The 25,186-nt window shown below is 57.3% G+C and overlaps 1 protein-coding gene across 2 annotated transcripts in view; it reads right to left on the bottom strand.

Moving 5' to 3' along the window:
- AGAP1 (ArfGAP with GTPase domain, ankyrin repeat and PH domain 1) overlaps positions 1 to 25,186 on the bottom strand; it is a gene marked incomplete at both ends in the record, with an annotated part of 360,154 nt that overhangs the window by 27,851 nt on the left and 307,117 nt on the right. For both annotated transcript variants that reach the window (XM_084255022.1, XM_084255023.1), the window contains 3 exons: positions 9,174 to 9,396; positions 11,855 to 11,945; positions 14,953 to 15,107. In XM_084255022.1, the coding sequence (XP_084111148.1) occupies positions 9,174 to 9,396; positions 11,855 to 11,945; positions 14,953 to 15,107 (469 nt within the window). The remainder of the gene's footprint in view (positions 1 to 9,173; positions 9,397 to 11,854; positions 11,946 to 14,952; positions 15,108 to 25,186) is intronic.

Raw genomic sequence — 25,186 nt, 5'->3', positions numbered from 1 at the left:
TCCTCAGGTGAACTAAGTTTAGTTGGTTCAGCACCACTTGTTGAAGAGACTGTTCTTTCTCCACTGAACTGTCTTGGCATCATGGCTGAAAATCAGCCGACCACAGATGTACAGGTTTATTTCAGGACTCTCAGTTCTATCCCATTGACCTACCTATCTACTCACGTGCCAATATCACACAGGCTTGCATCACCGCGGCGTTGCGGTACATACCGAAATCACAAAGCATGAGGCCACCAACGCTGCCTATGATGAGGAGGGGGTCTCTCGCATTTCCCTCTATATTACAGGTTCATCTTGCTCACTTCTGGAGAAAAAAAACCGTTGAGATTTTGGGAAGGTATGCATCTAGACATCAGTTTAAGACAGCAGTTATACTTCTGTCTTTCAATCCATGAACATGGATGTCTCGCCAGTTATTTAGGTCTTTTCTCTCTTTTAACGATGCTCTGTAATTTTCAGTGTACAGGTCAAATTAATTCCTGAATGTTATTCTTTTTTGATGCTATTGCAAATGGAATCATGTCCCTAATTTTACTCTGGGTTGCCCATTGTTATTGTATAGAAAAACAATCAAATTTTGCATATTGATCTTGATCTCTAATCTTGCTGCACTCATTTTATTAGTTCTAATAGTTTATTGTGGATACTTTAGCATTTTCTACACATGAGATCATGTCATCTCAGGATCACTTTAGTTCTTTCTTTCTAACCTGGATGACTTTGGCTTCTTTTCCTTACCTTATTTCTTGACTTGGCCCACTAGTGCAATACTGAACAGAGTGGTGTAGACATCTTGTTTTGCTCTGGACCTTAGGGTAAACTTTCAGTACTGAAGTATAATGTTAGCTGTGCAGTTTTCAGATACCCTTTATTGGGTTCAAGAAGTTTTATTTTTTTCATGTTTTGTTTGCTGAGTGTATTGTGAACAGGTACTGACCTGTCAAACATGTTTTCTGCCTCTCTTGAGATGGTCATACAGTTTTGTTCTTTATGGTATTAATGAGGTTTATTACACTCACTAATTTTGGCAAGTCGAACCAAACTTGCATTCCTGGGAGAATGAAATTTAACCCTCTTGTGACACAGATGTCCTTTGAGAGTGGTGGCACCTGCTGGGATGGCCTTCTAGATCCGCAGGTCCACAGGCCACACTAGAAACTGCTAAAGAGAGAGGACAGAACCTGGGTCTCAAAAAGTGAGGGATGAAGCCCAGGGGCATGGGGCTAAGACCTGAGGAGGACTCCAGGCAGATTGTGGACATTTGTTTATACTGCCTGTGTAGACCAGGATTTCTGAAATTTTAATGTGCCTCAGAACCCTTCGAGAGCTAAAGCACATCACCTAGCCCTATCCAGGGGGCACTAGTTGGGCAGCAGGCGTGGGGCTTCAGTGTGTGTATTTTTAGACGCTACAGACACTGCGATAGACCACTCTACAGTCACAAAGCCAAATAAACAGGGAACACACCTTCCAGCCAAGAAACCCTCCCTAGGACCTGTAAGGGGATGGGACACTTGTCTCTGTCAGTACGTGGGACACAGGTACAAAGCTGATTGAGTTTTCCAGATTAAAAAGGAGCCCAGGAAACTAAATATATATTATTTTCTTTTAGAATTAAATCTACATGATTAAGTGGGTGGAAATAATAACCAGTTTCAGCTTACAAAAGAGAAAATGCCCCTGTTATTTATTTATTTATTTATTTATTTATTATTATTATTTTTTTTTTGAGAACCAACATTATAGAAGATGCTGGCTGGAGAGCCAGAACTAGAAATCCTCTGGCTTTGCTCCAGATTTCATCATGCAGATAACAAGGATGATGGTGAAGCTTTCTGAAACACAAGCTTCAGGTTCTCAGCAATCAATGTTGGGTCAGAGACGTGAACAGAGGGACGTTCAGAAGAAGGATGTGGTTACAGGAAAAGCGGGGCTCCAAGCCCGCTCTAACGCCGGCTGATCCAGACAGAGGTCTCAGCAGTGTTTCCACAGAAGCTGAGGATTAGCAGCGGCTGCAGAGAATTATGACTTCAGAATCACAACGGTGGGACTTAAAAGATTAGCTTTGCTACGCAAAGGCAAAGTAAGATGAATGACGCTTTATGATTCTTATTTAAGTTACCATGAGCGAAGTGACTAGATTTCATAAGTGGACAGATTCTGCAGCTATGTTATTGTACATAATAAATTTACACTAATCATATAGCTACACAGACACACGATGGCTATTAAGACTTCGAGCTGGGGCGAAGCAGAGGAGAGCAAAGGGTTTGGATGAACACAACGGAACCTCCGGATGCTGAAAATGACCTCTGGATGCGGCCGAGAACAGCAGGAGGGCTGGGGAGGGGGGACCTCCAGGGTCGGGCTTGGGTTCCCGCCATTAGCCAGCACAAATGATTCCAAGACCTCACCCCTACATTTGCCTGCCAATTGGAGCCCCATGAGCTAAAGATGGTGCCCAGCACACTCTGAAGCAGAGAAGCTCCTCGAAGACTGGAAGGTCTTGGTGCAAGATCGTGAAAACCCCACTGAAGGGCCTCCCTGGTGGCGCAAGGGGTTAAGATGCAACCTACGAGGCTTGCTGCAGCCACTGCAGCACAAGTTTGATCCCCGGCCAGGGAGCTACCCACATGGTGCAGCAGACCCCTCCTGTCTCCCCGCTGCTCCCCTCAGCAGTGTATTTCGGTCAGTCTGCTTGTTCTGTTCCCTGCTCTGTCTCTGGTGAATTCTCTCACCCCCCACAACTCTGGCCTGTACCCCAGCTCTTGTATGTATAAACAAATAAATCTTAAAAACAAAACAAAACAAAACAAAACAACCCACTGAAGAGAATGGCCTTTTGGAAATGCTCGGCAGTTGGAGTCAACACAGAGGCCGCTGTGCCGAGAGTCCTCCGGGCCATTTCAGAAGGTCTTCCCTGGAATGTAGCTCCAGCTGATCAAGGTTCACCTTCCCATCACTTTCCTTCAGAGGCCCCATGAAGGGGCGAGTGCAGACATGGCCAGGCCCCAGCGGGCAGCGGCTACTCACGGGTGACTTGCATTTTCATCTACCAGTGACCACCAGAATTCATAAAAGTGAAAATCTCCTTGATGGTCTCCATGGCTACACTTCAGCATCAACGGCAGGGATTTTTCTACCCCAGACACCCGGTTGGTGGTAAAGTGGGCTCCGGGACACAAGCAGCTTCCTGCGGGCCCCGGGGCCGCGCGGGCCAGCACCAGGATGAACCCGTGGTGCCGTCCTTCTGCCGGAGGCAGGCGCAGGGCAGCTTTGCTGTAGGGAGCAGACCCCACTGTGCTGGTCGTTACGGAGCAACTTCTCGCAAATGCCTTCCTGGCACTCAGGGCTAGCCTGGATCCCGGGTGGAGGTGGGGTGACCGGCAAGAATTCCCGCCGAGCCCTTGGGCGCTGGCACCTGGTGTCAGCTCAAATCTACAAGTCCTTTGGGGCAGTCAGTGCACTTCTCACTCGCATGTTTCCCTAACGGGCTTACTAGTCCTGATCTGGGAGCAGACCAGGGCCTACGGACGACGCGCTAGTGGCGATCACGCCGTCTCTGGGTGTCGCTCGGGGAGGGAGGCTGAGTGGTCTAGTCCATGCCAGCCTGCTCAGAGAAGCTGCTAGAAAACCGTAAAGTGAAACCTGCGTCTCCTGGCAGCCGAGAGGGCTGCAGAGCCGCGGACGTGCAGACTTCACGGCAGTCAACAGCACTGCCGCGCCCAGACGGGGCCTGCATACCGCGTGGGTCCCCGCTCTGCTCAGGGCGCCGGCCCCGCCCGGACAGGAGGTGGCCCGGCCAGGCCCGCTGACAGGCGCACGGCGGTGACGGAAATTCGCTCTGAGTTGCAATTAGTGGCTCTGTCATTTTCGGGGGCTCCTGCCAATTAATTAAGCCTGTCAAACAGAAAAACCACAGTGCTCACATGATAATTTATATTGGAAGAGACGGGCCTCACGGAGCACAGCGGCTCCCTCCACAAACAGAACTGTACCTCGGAGGACAGGCGTAAACAAAAGAAAATAAATAAAATAAAAAACAACCAGAGGAAAGCGTGCGCGTGGGGGCGAGCGGGGGTCCGCCCGGGATGAGGAAAGTCCGCCTGCCCTTGTGGTCGTTAACTCTGCTCGCCGCAGAAGAAGACAGGCTGATTAAAACTCCAAACGAGCCCCCAGCTCCCTGAACCCTCTGCGTCCGTCCGCGATGATAGAATCAGAGGAGTTTATTCATACCATTAAGCCCCAGAGAACTTAATTGAAAGAAGAGCACAGCCCGGACCTTGACAAGCGGGAGGTCACAGTAATTGCTGCCGGACATATTTAACATTAAGATAATCAGGCCATTAATTACCCTTTGGATCATTAAATCAGCCAGTTGCAAAATGAAATTTCTGCCTCTATTACTCACTTGAGAGACCACAGGGGTGGCCTTTAATTTATCAGTGAGCTTGAGATACAAAGGCTGGGGCTGGGGGAGGGCGGCGTGGAGGGGGCCGCGGCGGTGGCGGGGGGCAGGGCACCATCCACCATGCTCGGCGATCGTGGCAAATTAACTAGGTAAGATAACCTCCGCTCGCAGAGGCAGAAGCTGGGGTATGTAAATAGATGAGGGCAGACAGGGAGCCTGGAGTCTGCACACCACTTAGCAGGATAATAAAGGAAATCATCCTTGATTATCAGTGCTAATTTGGACACTGCCGGTAGCTTGTTATGCGTGTTCTGAGTAGCATTTAATTAATTCAATTGCTTGTTAATGAGGGAAGTGACATGTGGGGAGCAGATGCCACCCAACTGCAGATGGGCTCCGGTCACCACCACAAAGTCTCCCCCCAGCCCACCTCTCCCCCTACCCAGTTTTTTGAAAGAATGAAAACAGGAAAAGGTGGGGGCACAGAGGAGCCCTCAAAAGAGACAAAACACTGACCTCGGCCGGCCAAGAACTGTGGAGAAATAATCAGATGAGACGATCCCGGGCCGGGCGGGCACCGTGGTCCCCGAGGCCGCGTCGGGAGCCAGGCATCTTTCTGCCAGGGACTCGCGCCGAGATGACGAGGCGCGATCTTCGGAACTGATCAAACCCGCGAGACAAAGCCGGGGCCGGGCGGCGCTGCTGTTAATATCTCAGAGGGAGCGGTGGGGATCCAATTATTTTCAGTTTGGATACATTTCCCCTTTATCAATATCTCCCTGTGCATAAATAAGATGAAAGCTGCGTTCCCAAATCAAAGGGAGACGGGACCGGTGTCGCCGGGCAGACGCGCGCGGCCTGCAAGTGGCCGGCCTGCCCACGCCGCGCGCTGCCCGCTGGCCCCACCTGCCTCCCGAAGGTGGCATCTTGTTACAGGCACAGGCCAGAAGGAGCGAGGCACGCAGGTGAACGCGCACATAATGGAGACGGGGCGAGGAGGCCGCGCAGGAGAGGCCTAGGGCCACGAGTCGCCAGACCCGGTTCCCTTCCAGGTGGAATCAAAGCTCTCGCGGGCAACTTCAGCCGGGCTCGGCGGCTCTCGGGGGCTTCCTCTGGGCGCGGGAAACCCCGCTCTCCACTTCCAGGGGTCTTTGATCCCCACATCACAGGCTCTCCCACCCCCATGCAAATAGGCTACCTGCACGGCATGCACACAGGGGCATCCCGCAGCCCCTCCCCGAAGGCCGGACCCCAAGACACCAGGACGGCATGGACGGGAGCAGAGCTCGGCGTCTGTGGGGAAATACGGCCGGCGGGTCCTGCTTCGAGACAGTGGGGAACGATTTTCATTGCAGTTCATCCGAAAGTGTTCTCGGTGAAGGGGGCTAAGAATAAAGGACGAAGGGCAAAGCAGACTCCCCCCTGAAACACAGGCGAGAGGGGCGTGAGGTGGAGGGTGGAGAGGGGTCCCCGGCTGCCACGCCCTGAGCGCACCCGGGGAGGCGGGAGGCAGGCGGCAGCAGAGGCACCTGCGAGTGGCGTCCGGGCTGACCACTGCCCTCGGGGAGCACGCGCTCAGCCGGGCTAGCCTCCCCACCGTGGCGCTGATTGCTCTTTCGTTTAAAGGGGTGACTGAGGAGCTGGGCGACTTCTCCCCATGGTTCCAGCGGGTGTCCCAGCCCGGAACAAGAGCCCCGCCCGCCGGCCCAGTGTCCAGCGTAGCAGCCCGGGCCGCCGACAGCCCCTCACCTCCTCCAGCCCCCAAATCTAGTTAATTCTGTCCACTGTCACTGCCCCTGCCGACTTCACTTAAAATCAATATTTTAAGTGTGTGCTTAAATGGTATCAATAGCAATTAGAGAGGGGAATTCTGATTCCACCCCAGACGCAGTTAATTGTTACGGCATTGATCTTCTGGGCCGGGCTCCCGTCTCCAAATTAAACCCCCATTACGGAGGGGCTGCGGGGCACCCCTCCCTCCTGCTGCAGCAAATTTCATATCGAATGCATTGGGGAAAAATGGCAGTTGTTGCAGAATCCATCCAAAAAGATTTTTTTTTCCCTTCCTGGGAGTAATTAAAAGATGCTTTTCTTGACTAATGATTCCCCAGTTTAGGAATGGGAAGTCAATACTGCTTTGCCGCCGACAGCTTCGATTGATCCCGGCACAGCTCAAGTTTGAGCGGCAGTTCTCAGGGCGGCTGAGAATCCCTGGAACCAATTATGAGCCGCCGAAGCTGCCCCCGTCGGGCTGCGGGGCAGCAAGCCGAGGCCGCCGGCTGATCAGAGGCGGCTGTCGTCCCCACTGACCCCGGGCTGGGCGCCTCCCAAGTTTTGGGGGGCCAGCTGTGTCTTTGGAGAGGATCTGCTGCTCTGTCCTGCTTGCTCATGGTCTGCGCAGGCGTGTGTGTGTGTGTGTGTGTGCGCGCGCGCGCGCGCTCGTGTGTGTGTGTGTGTGTGTGTGTGTGTGTGTGTGTGGGTGGGTGGGTGGGGGGAGGAACCGCACATTTCCAATTATATTCCACTGTCAGGATGAATCTTCTGCACGAGCTGGAATGGACTGGAGCTTCTCGGGAAAACAGCTGGGGCCTTTTTCAAAGGATTAGGCTGGATATATTGCACTTGGCTTTTCCTTGGATAGAGCTAAAAATTTATTAAAATATTTCTTTTTAGTGTTACCTCAGGGCCACATTAAGAGAGGCCTCCAGCTGTTTCCACCCACAGTTCTGGCTCTGCAGCGGGACCACACTGGGGCCTGGCTGGGGAGTCATTCCCCGCTGGCTGGGGGAAGCAGGACCCAGACAGACCTCCGTCCTGCGCCACAGACGGAAGCCGAGAGCACATTCTGCCCCAAACTTTCTGAGCTTTCCATCTCTGTTTGAGGCGCCTCGGGATGGGGCTAAGGGAGAAGGCGCGGGCGCTGGAGCTGGTGTTGTGTGATCGCACCTGCTGTGCCCCTGTTGAGAGCCCAGGCTCTGCCCACGTCCCCCAGGGCTGCGGCCCTCCAGCGGCATCCCAGCCTCGCCCACTCCCCTGCCCACGACACAGCCAATGCCTCGAGACCCCGCGGCTGTGGGCAGAACAAACATGAGCTCACGCACTCCTCACACTCACGCCCCCAGGTCATTGTCACCCGGCGCTGGAAGGCCCGGCTTCTGCTCTGTTGGGGCCTTGCCCTGTCCGATCCTCCAGGTCCAGGTCCTGGGTGACGACGAGCCTGATTTGCAGCCCCCATGGCCCTCTCTCTGCCAAGGTCACGTCCATCCTGCCCCCACAGAGCTGGGCAGCACCCTCTGGTTCAGAGTCCAAGCAGCAGGGTGCCCCGGAGCACGGCTGTGACAAAGCCCGGCGGGTGTGACCGCCGCCTGCCCTGTGCCCAAAGTCTCCAGCCTCGGGGCACGCCGGGGGCACAAGGAGAGGAGCCACTCCCGGGTGCGGGACTCTAGGAGTGAGCGGGGCTGGGGACACACGTCACAGTCCCGTGGCCTCGTGGGCGCCCACCCTGGAGGCCCAGTCACACAGCAGACGGCGGCTTCCCCAGCACGGCCCACACTCCTGCCAACGTCCTGTATTGCCCTTGTCCCCCGCCAGTTCCAGTCATTTTCAGACCTAGCATCCCTCAAGGGGGTGCTATGCATGAGAAAGTAGACCAGATACTCTCAAGGCGGGTCCCGGTTGCGGCCACGGCGGATTTCAACGTGGATGTCACCCCGGCCTCAGCACAGCTCCTGTAAGAAGGCCGCCCTGCTCCTGGCACCGGCTCACCTGGGCTCACCTGGGCTCACCTCTGTGCCCGGCCCCTCCCAAGCGCCTCCCCATGGAGCTCCAAGGGGGGGCGCAGCGCTAGCAGCACACCGGCTTCATTCTCCAGTGTGAACCAAAGGGGGCACCACAAATTCATTTTTCAGCGCTGGGGAAACAGTCCCCACCTGCAGGCTGTTCATCACCGCGGAAGGAGCCCAGCTCGCAGGTGGCCAGCGCCAGGCCCCTGAGTGGACGGCATCTGTCCAGGCAGCGGCGGCACAGAGGAGATGGGAAAGGCGCGGCCACGGGAGGCGGCCCCTCCCCACACCCCTGAGGAGTGGGCGCCGCACCCTGCACCCTCCTCAGGCCGCCAGACCCACCCCTGGGGCGACACAGAGGCAGAGGGGCGGGTCCTCGCGCGCCTGTGAAACAGCTTCTGGAAGACATGCCATTTTATCACCTCTCAAGAACATTAAATATGTATGTGTACTCAAAAACGGTTTATAATAGCTGTAAATGAAAAATGAGAAACTAAATGGCCTCAAAATAAATGCGTTTTTGACGCTGGGTAACAATTAACATTAATGAGGAGTCACTACACGCGATGCCGCACTTGGCTGAGGGTGTTAAAAATATATGCTGGAAAATACGGCGTTTTGTGACCACGGACTCACTTGTGTGTGCACAGGGAGGTGGGGGCTAGCCGAGTAGATACTTACTGAAGATAGGAGAGTAACAAATTTCACGAATCAAAAATTCATAATTAGTGTTCACAGCACAGCTTATGCAGATTAGAAATGTATTAATTAAAGTGATATATGCATAAGGTCCGAAGCGTAACACGGCTCTAAAGGGGGGAGGGGAATCCCCAAGGTGTGAAAACAAACATAAAAAATGAAGGTGCCTGAATTATCCACATCTGCTTAAGGCCGGTTTGGGGTGTAGACATCGGGGGCGGCCAGCGGGGCTGGGCGTGGCCGTCACCGGTCCCCCGCGCACACCTGCTGCATCCTACCTGGTAGAGTCCAGCGAAGGCTTCATGCGGCCCTGGCTGCTGTCCTCCCACACGCTGTTGGCCAGCTCGTTGCCAATGGCCGACAGGACCTTGATGAGCTCGACGGGCCAGTCGTCCAGGTCCAGAGATCGGACGCGGGAGAGGTGGGTGCCCAGGTTCCGGTGGATGCCTGAGCACTCGATGCACATGAGGGCCCCCAGGTTCAGGCTGGCCCAATTGGGATCTGTGGGGAGAGCGGGGCCATCAGACTCCGTGTGTCCCACCCTCAGGGCCCGGGGGTGCCGGTGCTGGGCTCACCCGCAGACTCCCTGGCAGAGGCTGCCCAAGTTCGATGGCACCAATACCCTTCCAGGACAGTGTTTTAGGTGCCTGGAGAGATCTGACGGTGGGTGGCAACTCAGAAATCTGGCTTCAGCCAACCACAGAATTTCCCTTGCGATAAACCTCTGCAGGATGTACTTTTCCTGCGTCCCGAACAGCAGCATCCACCTTGCGAGGGCAGATGTGCGGGGAAGGTCACGCGCAGCCAGGGTCTACTGTGGCCGCTGCTGAGCGAGGGTGAGAAGGGGCAGCTGGCCCCCCGCAGATGCTCGCCCCGGGCTCCACCTTTGCAGCGGGTACGTCCAAACCACACCCTCACACGAGGGCAGGTTTGCAAATTTCAAAGATCAAAGGGAAGCACACTTTCATGAAAAAAGTCTGGCTTTCAGCGACCTGACGGGCGACCCCTTAAGCAGCCCTCGAGCCTCTCTTCACACCAGCAGGAAGGCGGCCAGGGCCCTTGGCTGGGTCTTTGCCCAACTGCATGAACCCTGACTGACAGATGGACAGCAACACGCTTCCAGCTGTGAGGCGGGCCCGCGGGTGTCTGCAGAAGAGCCGGGGGCCCTGTGGGGGGGGCACGCCCTGTGTGGGCACTGAGGTCAGGCCCAGGCTGGCTTCAGGCTGGAGTCCACTGCTGACTTGCCAAGATGGAGCTGACCTGGTGTGGTGTATCCACCAAGAGAAGCAGGCGAGGCTCCCGTCACCCCAGCACTGCCAGTGTGAGCCCCAGCTGCAGAGTCACCCACAAAGCCAGGCATTGGGTGTCACGTTACTTTCGAATCATTCACACCGGCCAATGGCCAGGTCAGCTGGCCACGCAGTAGGTAGTCCGGAAGGTGGTGCCAGACAGAGGGGGTCTGTGGCATCGAAGGTGCTCTGGCTGGGGAGAAGGAAGGAATGTCCCCCCCACCCACCCCTGCCCCCAAGTGAAAGCAGCAAGGAAATGCAGGCTGGTCTGAAACGTGGAGTGGCCGCAGGAGCGGAAGGGGCTGCGTGGAGGCGGCCTGGCCGCGGACTTGCGGGCGTGTGGGGGAGACGTGCCGTGAAAGTTTGTGGGGACTGGACACCCCCTTCTCTCTGGTGCTACACAGTATCTGCTCTCCCGAGCACAGCCCCACTTCTACCTTCTGGGTCCTTGCATCTTGGCCACGTGGCCTCTGCCCCATCCTTCCCCGGAGCAGGGCGGCCCAGGGCACTGGCCACCGCACTGGCCAAGCCCAAAGGAGACGTCGGGCCATCGCATCACCGTCTTCCTGGGGGCAGCGACTGTCTGACTCGCTCCTGCCAACGCCACCCCCACCATGTCTGGCCCTCCACTTGCCTGGGGGCTCCATCATTACTTCTTTTCCCATTCCCCCCCGAATCCAGGCCTCACCTCAGGACCCCCGCAGGGCCGTCTCTTCCCAGCCTGTGTCCTCGTCCACCCCAGTGCGCGCATCCCGTGCACGGCTTCTGTGAGCACCAAGGCTGAGCAGCAGCTGCAGCTGCCTCTGACTGCCGGGTGTTCGCACACCCCAAAACAGAGACCACCCAGCACCCAACTGCTTGGGGCCCTCCAGAAGGGACACCCCACCCTGAAGCTGGTGCTTCCCCAGGGCCTTGAGGTGCCCGGGGAGGGGGGTGAGTGGAGACGTCTGTGCTCCAGGGATCTGATTTTAAAGTAATTCCTTCTCCCTTTTAGCCCTGATGCGCCACGTCCCAGAGTAAAATTTAAAAACAAACAAAAAAAGACACTTTGAAGAAACACCTCCAGATCCTCGAGGGGACCCCTTCTCTGCCCACGCCGGGGCCTCCTCCCGCCTGCACTGCCGCCGAGGGGGTCCTCATGGCCTCCCCTTCCAATTCATCCACACCCACCCTGAGTGAGGCCTCGATCCTCCTACAGCTCGGGGACCCCTGTCCACCTGGCATCTTCGCTTCTCGTTCCAACGACCTGAACCGGCAGTGCCGGGTGAGTGTCCCGGACACAGCCCAGCATCTGCCCGACCCTGCCCGGAAACTTGCGTCTTCCTCAGCCTACAAACTCTGTTTTTATGGGAAAGCAAACGAGCCCATGACCCCGACTAGTGGAAGACGTGTTCCTGCAGTGGAACTTGGGTGTGAGGCTGATCCTCGCACCCACATCCAGGTGTGACCCTGCTTCTGGGTGTGTGAGGCGCTTGTGGGGCATGCTGGCAGGTGGGGGAGATGTGCCGTGAACGTTTGTGGGGACTGGACATCCCCTTCTCTCTGGTCCTAGAGGGTCTGCTCTCCTGATCACAGCCCCACTCCCGCCTTCTGGGTCCTGGAATCTTGGCCACGTGGCGTTCTCCCACACGGGCCAGCCAGGCACCCGCCCCAGCACCCCCGGCACTTACTCTGGGCCTCGCAGTCCACACAGTGGGAGTTCCCGCGGATGCTCCGTATCGACTGCAAGGCCATGGCCTCGCTCTGGCTCGTCAGTCGCGACTGGGCATGTGGAGACAGACAAACACAGACGTAAGACACCGAGGGAAGCATGTGGGCAAGCTGACGCCGCGGGGGAGGCTCACGCAGGACACACGGAGCACAAGGGCCATCTCAAGCGGCCACTCCACTCTGGACAAAGCATGACTGAAGTTCTCCATGCTGGGAGGAAGCGGCCCAGGCTGGACCCACCCGCCGAGTGATGCTGCCAGAACCAGGACAGAGCGGCTTCGGGGGCTCGTGGCCGACAGCCCCCTGCAGCAGGGGTCAGTGTGCTGTTGTCCCCTGTCTACCTGGCATGAGACTGAAGAACGAGGAGATGACCTGGTTAAGCAAAGGGTCAGGGCTCCATCAACACCTTCCCTACTCCTTGCCAGGATGCCACGTGCACACGTCGCGCCTGGGAGGGTCACTGTTCACGCTGAGACTCCCAGGTGCACTAGCAAGTCAGGAACCAGTGTGGGGCAGGGAGGGTTGGGAGGGCAGCCGGGGGCATTTACTCTTCCACTTATTTGTCTCCTCTAAACAGGTTAAACAGTAGAGAAGAGGGGAAACAATAGCATAAAGAGCTATAAACTACAATATGATCATCCATAGTTAAGTTTTATTAACATTTTGGTACCCATATTAGCATTTTGCTGTCTATGCCTCTAGACTTTTTTTTAAAAAGATTTATTTATTTATGCATACAAGAGCTGGGGTGCAGACCAGAGGTGTGGGGGGTGAGAGGATTCCCCAGAGACAGAGTGGGGAACAGAACAGGCGGATCTACTGAAATACACTGCTGAGGGGAGCAGCGGGGAGACAGGAGAGGTCTGCTGCATCATGTGTGTAGCTCCCTGGCCGGAGAGAGGCTGCAGAGGCTGTGGATAGCTTCACAGTGCTGCAACTTAACCATTTGCGCCACCAGGGAGGCCCCTGCTTCTAGACATTTTTTTAAAGAACATCCATGCACTTTTTAAAAAGTCAGCATGGCATTCCGAAGCTAGTTTTGGAATCTGCCTTTTAAGCCTAATGACATATGATCACGTCTCAGTGCTGTCACGTGCGCACCCACATCACTGTAAATGGCTGCGTAATACTCCACGTAAGGGGACTTATTATGAAGTCATCTTTGATGGAGGTTTAGAGTGCTCCTCCACGTGCTGCAAGGAACACACACATTGCTAACTCTTTGGACACGTCACGACTCCTGCACGTGCAGCTGCTGCGGAAAGGCACATGCCCCGATGCTGAGGTTCCGGATGCTCACACTTCATGTAATGCTTAAAGCTAAATGAGTTTCAGAGGACAGCTAGACGCAGCTGGGTTTTGTCTAGAGTTTCTTCAAACATTGAACCATCTCATATCAAACTGTTTGATGTAAAGCAATTTATCGCTTACTCCCCAATAATAAATCGTAATCTAATAATCGCTACTGTCTCATTAGCATAATGCGTTATTGACGTCGTACTTCCTTTGGTTAGACGCCCAAGTAGTCAGAGTATTTCTGCACTGCTTTTCTATTAGTTATGTTGCTCTCAACTCCGAGTCACCCAAGGCAGCTAAAATCAGTATGTCAGAGCTCATTCTCCAGTGAGCCCATCCTGGCCCCTTGGGCTGTACCCTGTGGATAATAATTCCACACTGTACACCTTCCCGCCTGTTCAGCAAACACCAAGGTGAATGCATGAGCCTGGCTTTGGGTGCTGGAGCGTCCTCCGCCCGGGTCACACCTGGCACGAGGGAGGGGCAGCATCTTGAGGCTGACATTTGCATCAGGCCCACAGTGTGTGAGCAGCATGGACTGAGAGTCTGAGGTGAGATACTGTGATTTCATACAAAATGTAGAGATGTGAGTGTCTGTCCAGCTCTCCCTACTCCTGTTCTGAAGCTGAACCCCCTGCTCTGTGGATACACATATCATCGACCCCCAGATCACTGCAGACTAGAAGCGTCCCCATTCACTTCAGAAGCCACGTCTGCAGCTGGGACGCAGCACAGCCAAGGGGTCAAGAACGAAGGCCGTGTTTCCCTCCTTGGGTATGCAACATCTTTAAAAAAGAGAAGCAGGGCCTCCCCGATGGCGCAGCAGTTGAGCGCTGGGCTGTATAGCTGCCCGCAGCCTCTGCAGCGCTGGTTCAATCCCCGGCCACCGGTGAGGGTCCCTCATGGCGCGCAGATCACTCCTGCCGCACCCAGGGGGGAGGGGGGGGAGAAGCAAATGACGTCACCGTGATGATGACTGTGGCCTGGCTTACCCTGGCTAGAGAGGGCAACATAATAAGATGCTCCATCTTTCTGAAAGACAGACTCCCCCTTAATGACAAAGCGGCACATAAATCATTGGCAGAGATTTCTTCAAATGGTTACAAATGAAACTGCTCTCTAAAACGTCCGCACAAGGGAGCTAAAACATCCAAGCATTAAAATAACAAATTGAAGAGATCCCTGATGGAAGAGGGAGGGAGATATGCCTCCTGATAAGGCTTACCAACTGGGCAGGAGGCTAGAAAATGCAGGTTAAAGAATTTTTTCTCCTGCTAAATACCTGCAAACTAACTACTCCTGGGAAATAAGACACATGAGGGCTTCATTGGGGCGCTCAGGAGACGGCACAGGGTGCTGTGCCTGCGCCCCAGCCTGTCACTGCCATCCAAGGCCAGGGTCTGTTCCCAAGGACAGGGATTTTAGGGGGGCGTCTAGGAGAACAGAACAGGCACTAAGTCTGCCGTTCTTTTCCGAAGTGCATTCTGCCTCAGCCAAAATAAATGTGGACACAGAGGCCACACGGGGCCAGAATTGCAGCATTTCCCATGTCCGATGAAAGGCAGGGCTTAGTGCTAGGAGCTGCAGCCCCAGGACACCACTGGGGACACCCACGCGAAGTCGGTGTTAATTAAAATCTTTTCAATCCTCCAGCTTTTGGCCAGAATTGAGGGGGACGGTCAGCTGGGGGCAGGTGGGGCCTGCCCCCTCCCCATGCTCTCCAAGGCAAGGCCCTGCCCCAGCGGGCGGCCGCAGGGCTCACCTTGTTCTTGCTGCTCTCGCACGACTGCAGGCTGGCCAGGATCTGGCCCTCGATGGCCTGGACCCACGCGTCTCGCTCCTCATACGTGGTGGCTTCAAAGTGCCACGTCTGGCCGGTGAGGGACACGATGATGAACTCGAAGTTCTCCTCTTGTTCTGAAACACAGAGCGGCGGAGGCAGGTTAGCGCTGGCGCCACCGCCCTGTGCCAGTCCTCGCCTGAAGGCCGGCGGCCGTCACGGCTCTGACCAGGGCACGGCAGACCCGGATCCACAGGCCCCGAACCCTCAGGTCGTGGCTCGACACCAGCAGGGCTCAGCGACGGTTCAGTCGGGGGCACCGATGCGGGCAGCTCTGCCCTGGGTACAGACCGTGCATTTAGGAAAAGGCCCCCGTGACCTTGGCCAGCGATGTCTACAAGGGGATGAAACTCAGGCGTGAATACCACTAATCTCGGGGTGCACGTTCATTTCTTTCTGAGCGCCGGGCTGGCTGCCTATGGAGCAGAGACAAGGCCCGGCCTTCTGTGCTTTCACCAGAGGACTGGGCAGGGGGAGGTTTGATGGCTGACCCCAGCCTGGGCGAGCGGGGACTTCGTGGCCACCACGGGGTGCATCTACACTGGGGCGCAGGGACTGGCGCTGTCCTGCTATGTCGCTCGCACACCCGCGTGACACGCCGAAGGTTCCTCTCCACACCCTTAAGTGGGAGGAAAGGCGGCCTTCAGCATAGTGTTCACCAGAGCCCCAGAAAAGCCAGCATCTGTCCCCATTCTCACGCCCCCGCCCCCGTCTTTGCTACAGAAGCACAGGAGGTGGCGGCACCGGCGGGAGCATAGCCGCTACCAAGGCCACAAGAAAACCCTGAGCGGAGCTTTCAGGGCCGCACCCCCCTTGGTCCAGGCTTTCCATGCCGCCGTGAGTGAGCTGCCGACGGCCACCTGGGAGCAGCCGCCACTGATGATGGTGACGACCCACGCCTGGCCTCGCCCGCCTGGGTGAGCGCCTAAGCGCCGTCGGCCCACGGGCTCACTCCCTTCCGTGTCCGGCCCTCCATCCTGACCTCGCCCCGGCCCTGCCGGCTCCATGCTGCCGGGCCTGTCCCCACCACCTCGAGGTCACTCTCCCAAGACCCTCCTCAGGGGAGCCGGGCGCAGAGTGCCCGTGCACCTCAGCCTCACCTCCTTCCCTGCAGTCAGGAGCGGAAGGGCCCCCCAGGCTGACTGAGGCCACCCCCCACGTGATCCCACTGGCCCCAGGGGTGTGGACAGGCCCAGGTTGGGCTGTTCCTGTCCTTAAAGCACAGGCAGACCCGGGAGCTTCCCTAAACGGCCGCTCATTACCATGGAAACCCGGCCGGACCCTTTCGCAGGAGTCTGTCTCGCTCTGACGTCAGGGATGTGGTGCATGTGAGATCCCCAAGGCTCCTCTTCGGGAATTTACCCCCCGGGAAGTGCGAGGCGCCTGCTCTGAGCTTCTCTTTTGGCAAACAGGTCTCCCCTTGGGCCCTTTGGCAGAGTGCGAATCCCACGCCAGCTTCTCAGAGGGCTGAGGCTCTCCCTGAAGGTTAGAAGCTCCTGTTCTGGAAAGTTCCAGGACGTATTTAAACCTCCCTGGAAGGGGCCAGTGGGGCATCACTGGAGAGGACCCTGGGCTGCGTGGAGGGGAGCCGAGCAGCTGACCCCATGAGACTGGCCGTGGGAGGAGGCCCTGAGCGTGCAGGCTGGGTGGGGGCCCCTGCTCTGACGCTGGCTCTGGAGAGTGAGGGGCTGAGCAGAAACGTCAGCCCTGCTGTGGGCTCATGCGCTGGAGGACAAGTGACAGGTACTTATGCTAGAGCAGAGCGCTCGCCTGCCCCGGAGATGGGGGGCGTCTGCAGGCCCTGATCCCCAAGCCCCTAATGGCCTGACAGCTGGCGTTACTGGAAGTGTGGCTTCCAAAAGCATCCCCTGCAGCCACCGGCGGGCACGCCGCCCCAGAGGCCGAGACCCGCACCTGCCCATCTGAACGGTCCCGGTTCTGGACCCGCAGGCGTTCAGCCCTGACACTGTGGCTTTCAGCCTTTCCTGCGGAGCCTCGTGAGCTGGGGCCCACACTCACGTTTCACGCGGCGCCATCCAGGCGAGCAGACCGCGCCGGCCCGAATCAGTCTGTAATTCACAGCTGGGCCCTCACACCCCTGGGGGTCGGGGCCGCGACTGCGGAGTGGGTGGCCACGGCACAGGGCCGCGCTTTCTAAGCTGTGAACTTCTGCTGCAGACACAAGCCCCCTCTGATCAGGATTTATGGGATCTTTTAGTGAAAAACATTGCGACCACTCGCTTCCCAGTGTTCACTGCGCACAACTGGGCTGTGTGGTGGTTTCCGCTCAAACCTCCGGCCAGAAGCCTGAGCTGCAGGGTCAGCACCTGTAGCTCCAGCCCTCAGTTGGGCGCCGGGGTCCTGGCACGCAGGGGCCTCCGCGGAAGAGCGGGCGGCAGGCCCCACTGCTCCGGCTCCAGGAGGCAGGCGCGGGCACCCACACTCAGAAGACAACAATGTTGGGCTGAAAAAAAGGCAGGATTGGCCGCGCCTCCCCCCCTCCCCGAGGCTGCTCCTGGACATTCACTGCTGAAATCTCTCACTCCTCAGGCAAAGCCGAGGCTCCCAGACTCCACTGCTAAGTACAGCCTGGCTTTGCCCTGGTCGTTACAGCAACAACATTTACCTGTGCACACAAACTCCAGGGGACAAATTCCCTCACGTGTTCACAGGGACACAGAATCCATTTTCCAGAAGCTTCGAACATCTCTCCCCACAGTATCTATTCTGGGGCTGCTCCATCACCCTAACATTCAACCCTGGCACGCGGCTTCCGCTTCGCTGGATCCAAGTCTCCTTTTCTCGTATGTTCCATGTCACTTAGTGTCCTGTCTCCACCGTCAGCGATTCTCCCCGTCTCAGGGCTGCCCACAGATGGGCAGCCAACTTAGACAGGGGCTGTTTGGCCATTTCAGGGGAGACTGGAGGGAACGCGGTACCTCCAAGACAACCTACAGGCCGTTTTCCACTCGGGGTACCAGGAGCAGCACCAGGTGGTCCCCCATCCCCGTGTAACTGCAGGGCCTCTGGTGGCTGTCAGAAGCCCGTGCTGAGGACTGGAGGCTGCTCCGGGGTGTCGGAGAAGTGACCCCTAAGCCTAGAGTGAGGAGGGGTGCGTGTGACGTGCTGTCACCTGTGTGCCAAGCTCGGCTCGGCCGTGAGCGCCTTTAGCTCTTTGCTCCCTCCTCCCCGTGCTCCTGCCAGGCTCTGGGTCAGCGAGGAGGGCTCCGGGTGGGGTCCAGCCGCACCCCCTGCTGTCTTCACAAGTGCTCATCTCCCTCAGGCCTTAGGCAGCCACTTCCAGCGGGCGCAGGCCATTCTCAAGTCTGTATCTCTGACCCAAAAATCCAACAATTTTGGGACTTCTAAGTGCCTGCACATACTCTTGCAATAGTCTGACTTTGTGTCCAGCTTCACATGCAGGAACGGATCTGCTATTGTCCCCAGTGGTCCTCTTTCTGTGCCACTCTCTCTGCTAATGATTAAATGATTTTTCTAGGCATGAATCTTAAAACCGCCCAGATTCCACCCTCTGCCTCTTCCCCCCACCCTCCAGTACAACATGAGCCCCCCCATCTGTACCTTTCTCTTCCCCCCACCCCCACTTTCAGTCCCTGCCGCATTCACAGGCTCTGGCTCAGCCCTCACCGAGTTTACCGAGTAACAGAGTTGCTCCCTGCACCCACACGGAGCAGCTCCGCCAGCCTGGGCTCGGCCTCCAGGGCCACTGGAGGGGTGGCCCAGCTCCCCCTCTAAGCAGACCACCCCGGAAGACGGCAGACAAGACATGAGAAGGGGCCGCCCCTGCAAAGCACACCTCACTGCACTGAGGAGCCACACTCAGGCACTCTCCAGGGCCCGCCTCCCGCTCCCCACCAAGTCAAGGCCACCACTGAGGGACCCCAGTGTGAGTATCCAGCGCTGAATCACCAGCAAGAGTGAAGGCAGGTGACACTGGGGGTGAATGGCTCCAGGGGCACAACAGGCAGAGAGACCTTGGGGCCCCCCTCGGCAAGCCCCAGAGGAAGGGGGCTGCAGGGCCCCAGGGCTCCCGGCCCCTCTGGGAAGGGAAGCCTCCTGAGGACAAAGACCTGCCACCTGGGGACTCGGACCAGCGGCACTAAACACGGGAGAAGGACAGTCGTTCAGATCAGAGTGTCAAGAAAAACAACAGGCGATTCCCACCCCCGACTCCACACACACGTCCAAAAACTCCCCAAGCCCCAAAACTCCCCAAGTATTACAGATGCAAGGCGTGAGGTGCCGGTGGGGGAACGGCAAAAGAAATAGGAAATGGCTCTCCTGAGCTTTCATGCCCAAGGTGACTGTGAACGTTGAGTAGGCCCACAGAAGGAAAGGGGGTGCATTCAGAAACGCAAATTATGTAATTATTAAACCCCACGATCCTCCATGGAGGGGGGTCAAAGGAAGAGCGAGGGGACAAGTGTGGAGCTGGACGACAGGGCTGGAGAGAGCTGAGGCACAGGACGTGATCAGGAGGGAAGCCATGCGGGTGGAGAAGGCGCCGAAGGTAAAACACACGTCTAATAGCAGCTGACACGGGGGGCTCTGCAGGACTGGGGGGCCAGGGGGCGCCCTAGACACCAGAGCACAGCACTGACCACTGGCTTTTGGAAACCCACACCCCGAGGCTATGAGACAGGAAAACCAAACACAGAAAGGGGCTCCGAGGAAGTCGACGCAGAAGCAGACACACGGCCTGCCGCGCTCCAGACAGACGGCGCCGGCCACGCCGAGGGGCTTCCTCCCGCGCCTCGAGTCCCGAGGAGATGACGACCAGAACACAGAGCAGGAAACGAGGGGAATAATCACATTTTCATACCAAAAAGATAAATAAAACCAAGAGCTTGTGACTAACAGACCTTCACTAAACAAACCACTAAAGCACTTAAGAAGCTTCTGGAAAGCTCAGAGCTAGCAGGGCTGAAAATACATAGATTCATCTCACAAAGACTGAGGCGGCTACTTTTAATACTGCTGTCTCATCCGGGGACGGGGCAAGACACGGGAGGGAGGGAACTGGAGCTGCAGGGGAGTGGACGTGCCTGGGGTTTGTGTTAGGGACTCAGTCCGGGCTCTGGCGAATCAGGTAATCCTGAGAAAGTATCAGGTGACCCTCTCCAAAAAAGGGAAGCCAAACGCGTATCTTCCCAGCTATTGACGGACGTGAGAAAAATAAGAAAAACGATGATGATGAAAGCCCCTTATCACAGTGGGAATAAGGGCCCCGCACTGTGGACAAACCCCGTGTCCAGACCCTGCACGTTGTTCCTGATGACCACACGGTGGCAGCGACCAGTTCACATCCCTTTAAGGTGCTCGAGACAAAGGCCAGGGGAACGGCCTTGTTCCGCCGAGCGGCCAGGGCAGTGAGGCAGCCCGACGAGGAAGAGAAAGGACCGCAAAGACAAAGGCCGGCCTGCCCCTCCTGGGCCGCCTGCCCGCTCACATGAGACCCCCGTCCTCCATACCTCCTGGAGGGGGGTCAGAGCAGCAGGCGACCCGCAGGACGTGACCCGACTTAAGTTTGTCGGGCGTTTCTGTGCATCAGGACCAAACAGAAACCGCAGCGACATACCCTTGTTTACTGACGCCTCTCTCTGCCGCCAAGCAGGGAAGGGCAGAGAGAACTGAGTCAAATAATCCCCCAAGTGACAACACAGAGGGGGGGCCCTGGGTCACCCAGAGGGTGGGGCTAGCGGAGTGGGCTGTGGCCTGCCTGGCCCCTGGGAAGGCCAAACCCTGGCCGGGTCCCCTGATGACGGGGCTTCACGGCGCTGGACACAGCCAAGGGCACGGACCCCGGGCACCAGCGCAGGGAAGGCCAGGGCGGGAGGGCGACCAAGTTTCACGTCCCGAGGGAAAACCAACCACATAAACCCCCAACTCAACTCCTCCGCGGAGAGTGTCTCCAGGCCAGGGAGCCACATGAGAGAAACGAGCTGGACACTGCTTTGGCGACTCGTGTGCCGTGGGCACGTCTGCGCTGTATGGTGCCGGAGCGATGCTTCTTGTCAGGCGTGTGACACGGCACAGGGCCCCGGTCACCAGGCTGCCCCGGCGCCCGGTCCTCCAGCCGGACGCTGACTGAGGGGTCTTTGGGGAATTCTGGGTTGACCCAGAGGCAGGAGACCCTCTGGTCGCAGCTTTTCAGCAAGGGCCCCTTCATCGGGGCCCCTGACCCCGGGTGGCCGCACACGGTGGCCCCTTGCTGAGCGGGGATGCAGACGCTGGCTACTAAGGGGCTGGGCCCTGAGGACAGTGACAGTCCCCCAGCGGGGGCAGCACCAGGGCACCCCGGGAGCAGCCTCTGGGCTTTGGGCTGCGGAGAGGATGTCTTCACAAGGAGCCAGCGGGCAGGACGTCCCGGGCGAGGGTCGGGATCCGTGCCCAGGCCGGCCCTACAGCGGGCCCAGCTCCTGCCCGGCTCACTGCCGTTGCGGGCTCTGTGTCGGTCTGGGATGAAACTGTGGCAGCCCCGCGGCGGGAGCGTGGGGAAAGCGCTGCCGTCCCGCGTCAGGGGAAGGCCCTCTACGCGGCTGCCTCGTTTAGCGCGATCATTTCCCTCTCTTAAGGAGTATTTAAACAGGAGCCCTCTGGGTGGGGGGTCTGGGTGGGCACTGGGCGGCTCTCCCACTTCCAGAGACCTTCCTGTTGCTCCTCCTCACCCCATGCCAGGGCGCGCGTCTTTGGAAAGGTTTCCAGAATTCCCTAGGGAACTTGTCACGAGAGTCGTGTTTCCAACAGGCGAGGCCTGGAGAAATCAGGGCATGTGATGTTGCTGTTGGAGCCCCCCCCCCCCCGTACCCCAGCGAGTCCTTGTGCTTCTAAGTCCGGGGCCATCACAAACTGGGGCCCCTGGTCGCCACCTTCTGGGGTATCTGGCTCATGCCAGGGACCGACCAGCAGGGGAGGCCTGGCCCCTGCCCAGCCCCCCACTTGTGATACTCCAGTCGCTGCGACCCGTGGGCCAAGCATCCCACTCCTGAATTCTGCATCTGAGCCTATCCGGGGCCAGTGTAGACGCAGCTCACAAGCGAAGGTGCTTTGGCCTCCCGGGCAGCAAACCTCCCTGTGGATGGGCGGCCTGCGGGGTCCTGCCCGCGCGGGGTCGGGAGCTGGGACCGCGGGGCTCTGCCGTCGGCTCCCACCGTGGGCTGCGGGGTCTGCCTGTCCTCAGTCTCTTGCCCGAACTCCTCTCAGGGGGCTCCTGTCACTTCCAAACACACCCAGCCCCCTGGAGAGGGGACGGCCGCTGGTGGGGCCGGGTCTGCTGCCTGCCTGTCTGCAGAGGCCACGCCGGGAGCCCCATGGGGCGCCGACTGAGTAACGAGCTCGTGGACTTCTGGACCCAGACGCGTCCTCCTCCTGTGGGGACACATCATCATCGGCCACAGGAGTTCAGATGACGTCAGATTCAAACAGCCACCGGCGCCAAAGGCGTCCCCCCACCGGAAGTGAAGCCGCGGTGGCGCCTGGTTACCAGCAGCCGGGTAAGGAGCGGTGGGAACGTAACGGGCGGCCAGGCCGATCCGTCGGGCAGACGGGACGTTGCTCTCGCCTGTCCCCTGCCTGTCCTGTTTCACTCCGCGTGGCCTCTCTGTGAACACACACTCGCCAGGGGACCACAGGGGCTTCGCTTGAAGTCTGCAGAGAGAAACGTCAGGTTGCAGGAGTCCGACGCCTGCACGTTTGAGCCGGTCTCCGCCGTGGGTGTCCGCGATACGGGCGCCCCACATCGCGTGGGCAGGCCAAGCGCCTCCACAGCCCAAGCCTGGGAGGGGGCGTCGGGCGGTGTCACCGCGGGACATTCCGGGCGAAGCTGTTTAATAAAGTTTTGTGATTGGGCTCAGAGGGATTTAAACAGTTTTCCGTGTTTAACGGTTCGCTGTGGAAAGGTCCGCTAGCACAGTATTTTAGCGCCATGAACCTGTCCAAGCCAACCTACCCAATTATTCCAAACGACATTAATAACACCGGATATTACACTAATTGCGTCCAGTTTCTATGCAGACGAGGCCCCGTGGGGCTAATTCTGCCTCCTCAGGGGCAAGCAACTGGGCCATCAGCGTGATTTCACAAGGAATCCCTCCTCATTACACAAGTCTGGGCTGTCAAACTTTTTTTTTTTTAAAGGTTAATGGGCCAATCAGTCATCAATTATTTTTGCGGAATCCTAGCAGACAAAGAGTTAAAGAGCTAAAAGCAGCTGCAACTGTTTCACATTTGGAAGTTGTTTTCAAGGAGACTTCTGAGAGGCGAGCACGTGCGGGGAGTGGGCGGAGGGGCGCAGAAGGGCAGGCGCCTCGTCTGTCTTCCGGGGTCCCCGGGAGAGCAGCAAGCCTGTGGTTTTGTAAAGGTCACACTCGGGTGCTAAATTGGGGTGCAGAGAAATGCCCCTGCAATGCGGGTAAACGCGGACGGGGATATTTGTCTCTTCGCTGAATCGCAAAGGGCTCCAGACGTCCTTGGGGTCACTTTTGCCGAGGTCTCCACTGGGCTCATTCCATGTAGCCTGAGTCCTGGAGAGGCTGTTTCCAGGCTCCCGACAAACCTGGGACCCAAGCCAGATGCCCGGTTCTCTCCACGGTACTAAGCGTCCTCCCAACACGTCGGATGTGCTCACTGGGCGGGGCAGAGATAACCGTGCTCAGGAGCACCCGTGTCACCGCTCGCAGCAGACGCAGCCGGCGTGAGTGAGTCCAGAGGCTTCCAGATGGTTCACGTTCCAAAATGACCCGACAAGAAAATAGCCAAGGCTGGCAGGTGAAGAAACTTGCTCTCTGCTTTGATTTGTGGTCAAAGGACCTTTGCCTTGGGGTACGCACCAGCACCCTGGTTAACATGGTAACAGAACTCAAACCTCTGGCCAAGTCTCTTTCTCATGAATAAGGGGGGATCGGCAAGGGCTTCCTCCCAGATTTCGCCTGAATCTCTCCATTGTCGTTTCTCCAGGACCCTTAGGTTTGGGGGTCCCGTGTCTGGAATGCACGTCCCACTGTCACCTGCTACCCAGAAGCAGCCACTGCACCCTGGAGCTCAGCTGTCTCTGCAGGGGCAGCACAGGCTGGCCTGGGTCAGAGGCCGGCCTGCTTGCTCTCTGGCCAGAAAAGACAGCCATAGCCCATCCCTGAGGCCGAGGCTGCAGGGACTCCTTCCCACCCAACTCTGCAGGGGGTTACTCTCAACGTCCCAAAGCTGGAAACTGAGTCAGGCTGTACCTGCTGCTTGGCTGCTTCTCAGGGCGGTCACAACCTCCGACCTCGGGCTCACGCCAGGTGAGTGGGCACACAGCCGAGGCTTCATGCTAATTCTTGGACTCACATGTTCTGTAAAAGACTTCAATTTTTCTGTTTTCAAGGCATGTGTTAAATAGGCATGTGGTTTAGATATTTTGGTTAGGATGAAAACCACACACGTTTGGGACTTCAGCCCAAACTCACCAGGATATAAAGTCAGTGTTTATTTTTAATACCCCCCCCCACCCCTGCTTTTTGTGGCAAATGTAAGTTGAAGTCCAACAAGATGGTCCGGGGTGGCCCAGAGCCCAGACCGGGGCAGGCCCCTGCCTCCATCCGAGTGTTGATTTTAAACAAAAAGCAAAATGGTTATTGTGGGCCAGTTTATAACACGAGCAGTCCACAGTCCACAGGTGAGGATCTTTTTGCAAGTTGTGCATTTGGAAACTACCTGGGCGTGATCCCGAGTCCAACAGAGGTGTCCTATAAACACCGTCACCTCTGCAGAGACGCGGGCCCAGGGGCGGCCCATGGTTGGGGGTGTTTACTGTGCAGTGATCAAGCAAGATTCTCCTCAGACTCAAAAGGAGGTTTTCATTTTGCAAACATATGATCGAGAGCTGGGAGGAGGGTCTGAGCGCCAGGAGGAAGAAACTCCATTCTTTCACCTTCGGCTTGAGAAGGGCAGCAACGTGGCTTCTGAGCCACGGGAAGGGTGGAAAACAAAACTTCTGAAAAAACACACATTCCCGGATGCAGAAGGCGGATGGGCTAACGTGCCCTCTTGTGCTCGGCCCCAGCACCCTGGACAGGTCAGGGCCCAAGAGAGCGGGGAGGCTCAGGCGGTGGCGCAGCCGGTCACTATGCCGCGCTCGACCTGGACCACCCGCCGCTGG

Source organism: Talpa europaea, assembly GCF_964194135.1.
Source record: "Talpa europaea genome assembly, chromosome: 1".
NCBI classification, from domain to species: domain Eukaryota; kingdom Metazoa; phylum Chordata; class Mammalia; order Eulipotyphla; family Talpidae; genus Talpa; species Talpa europaea.
This window is presented reverse-complemented; position numbering and strand designations above follow the sequence as displayed.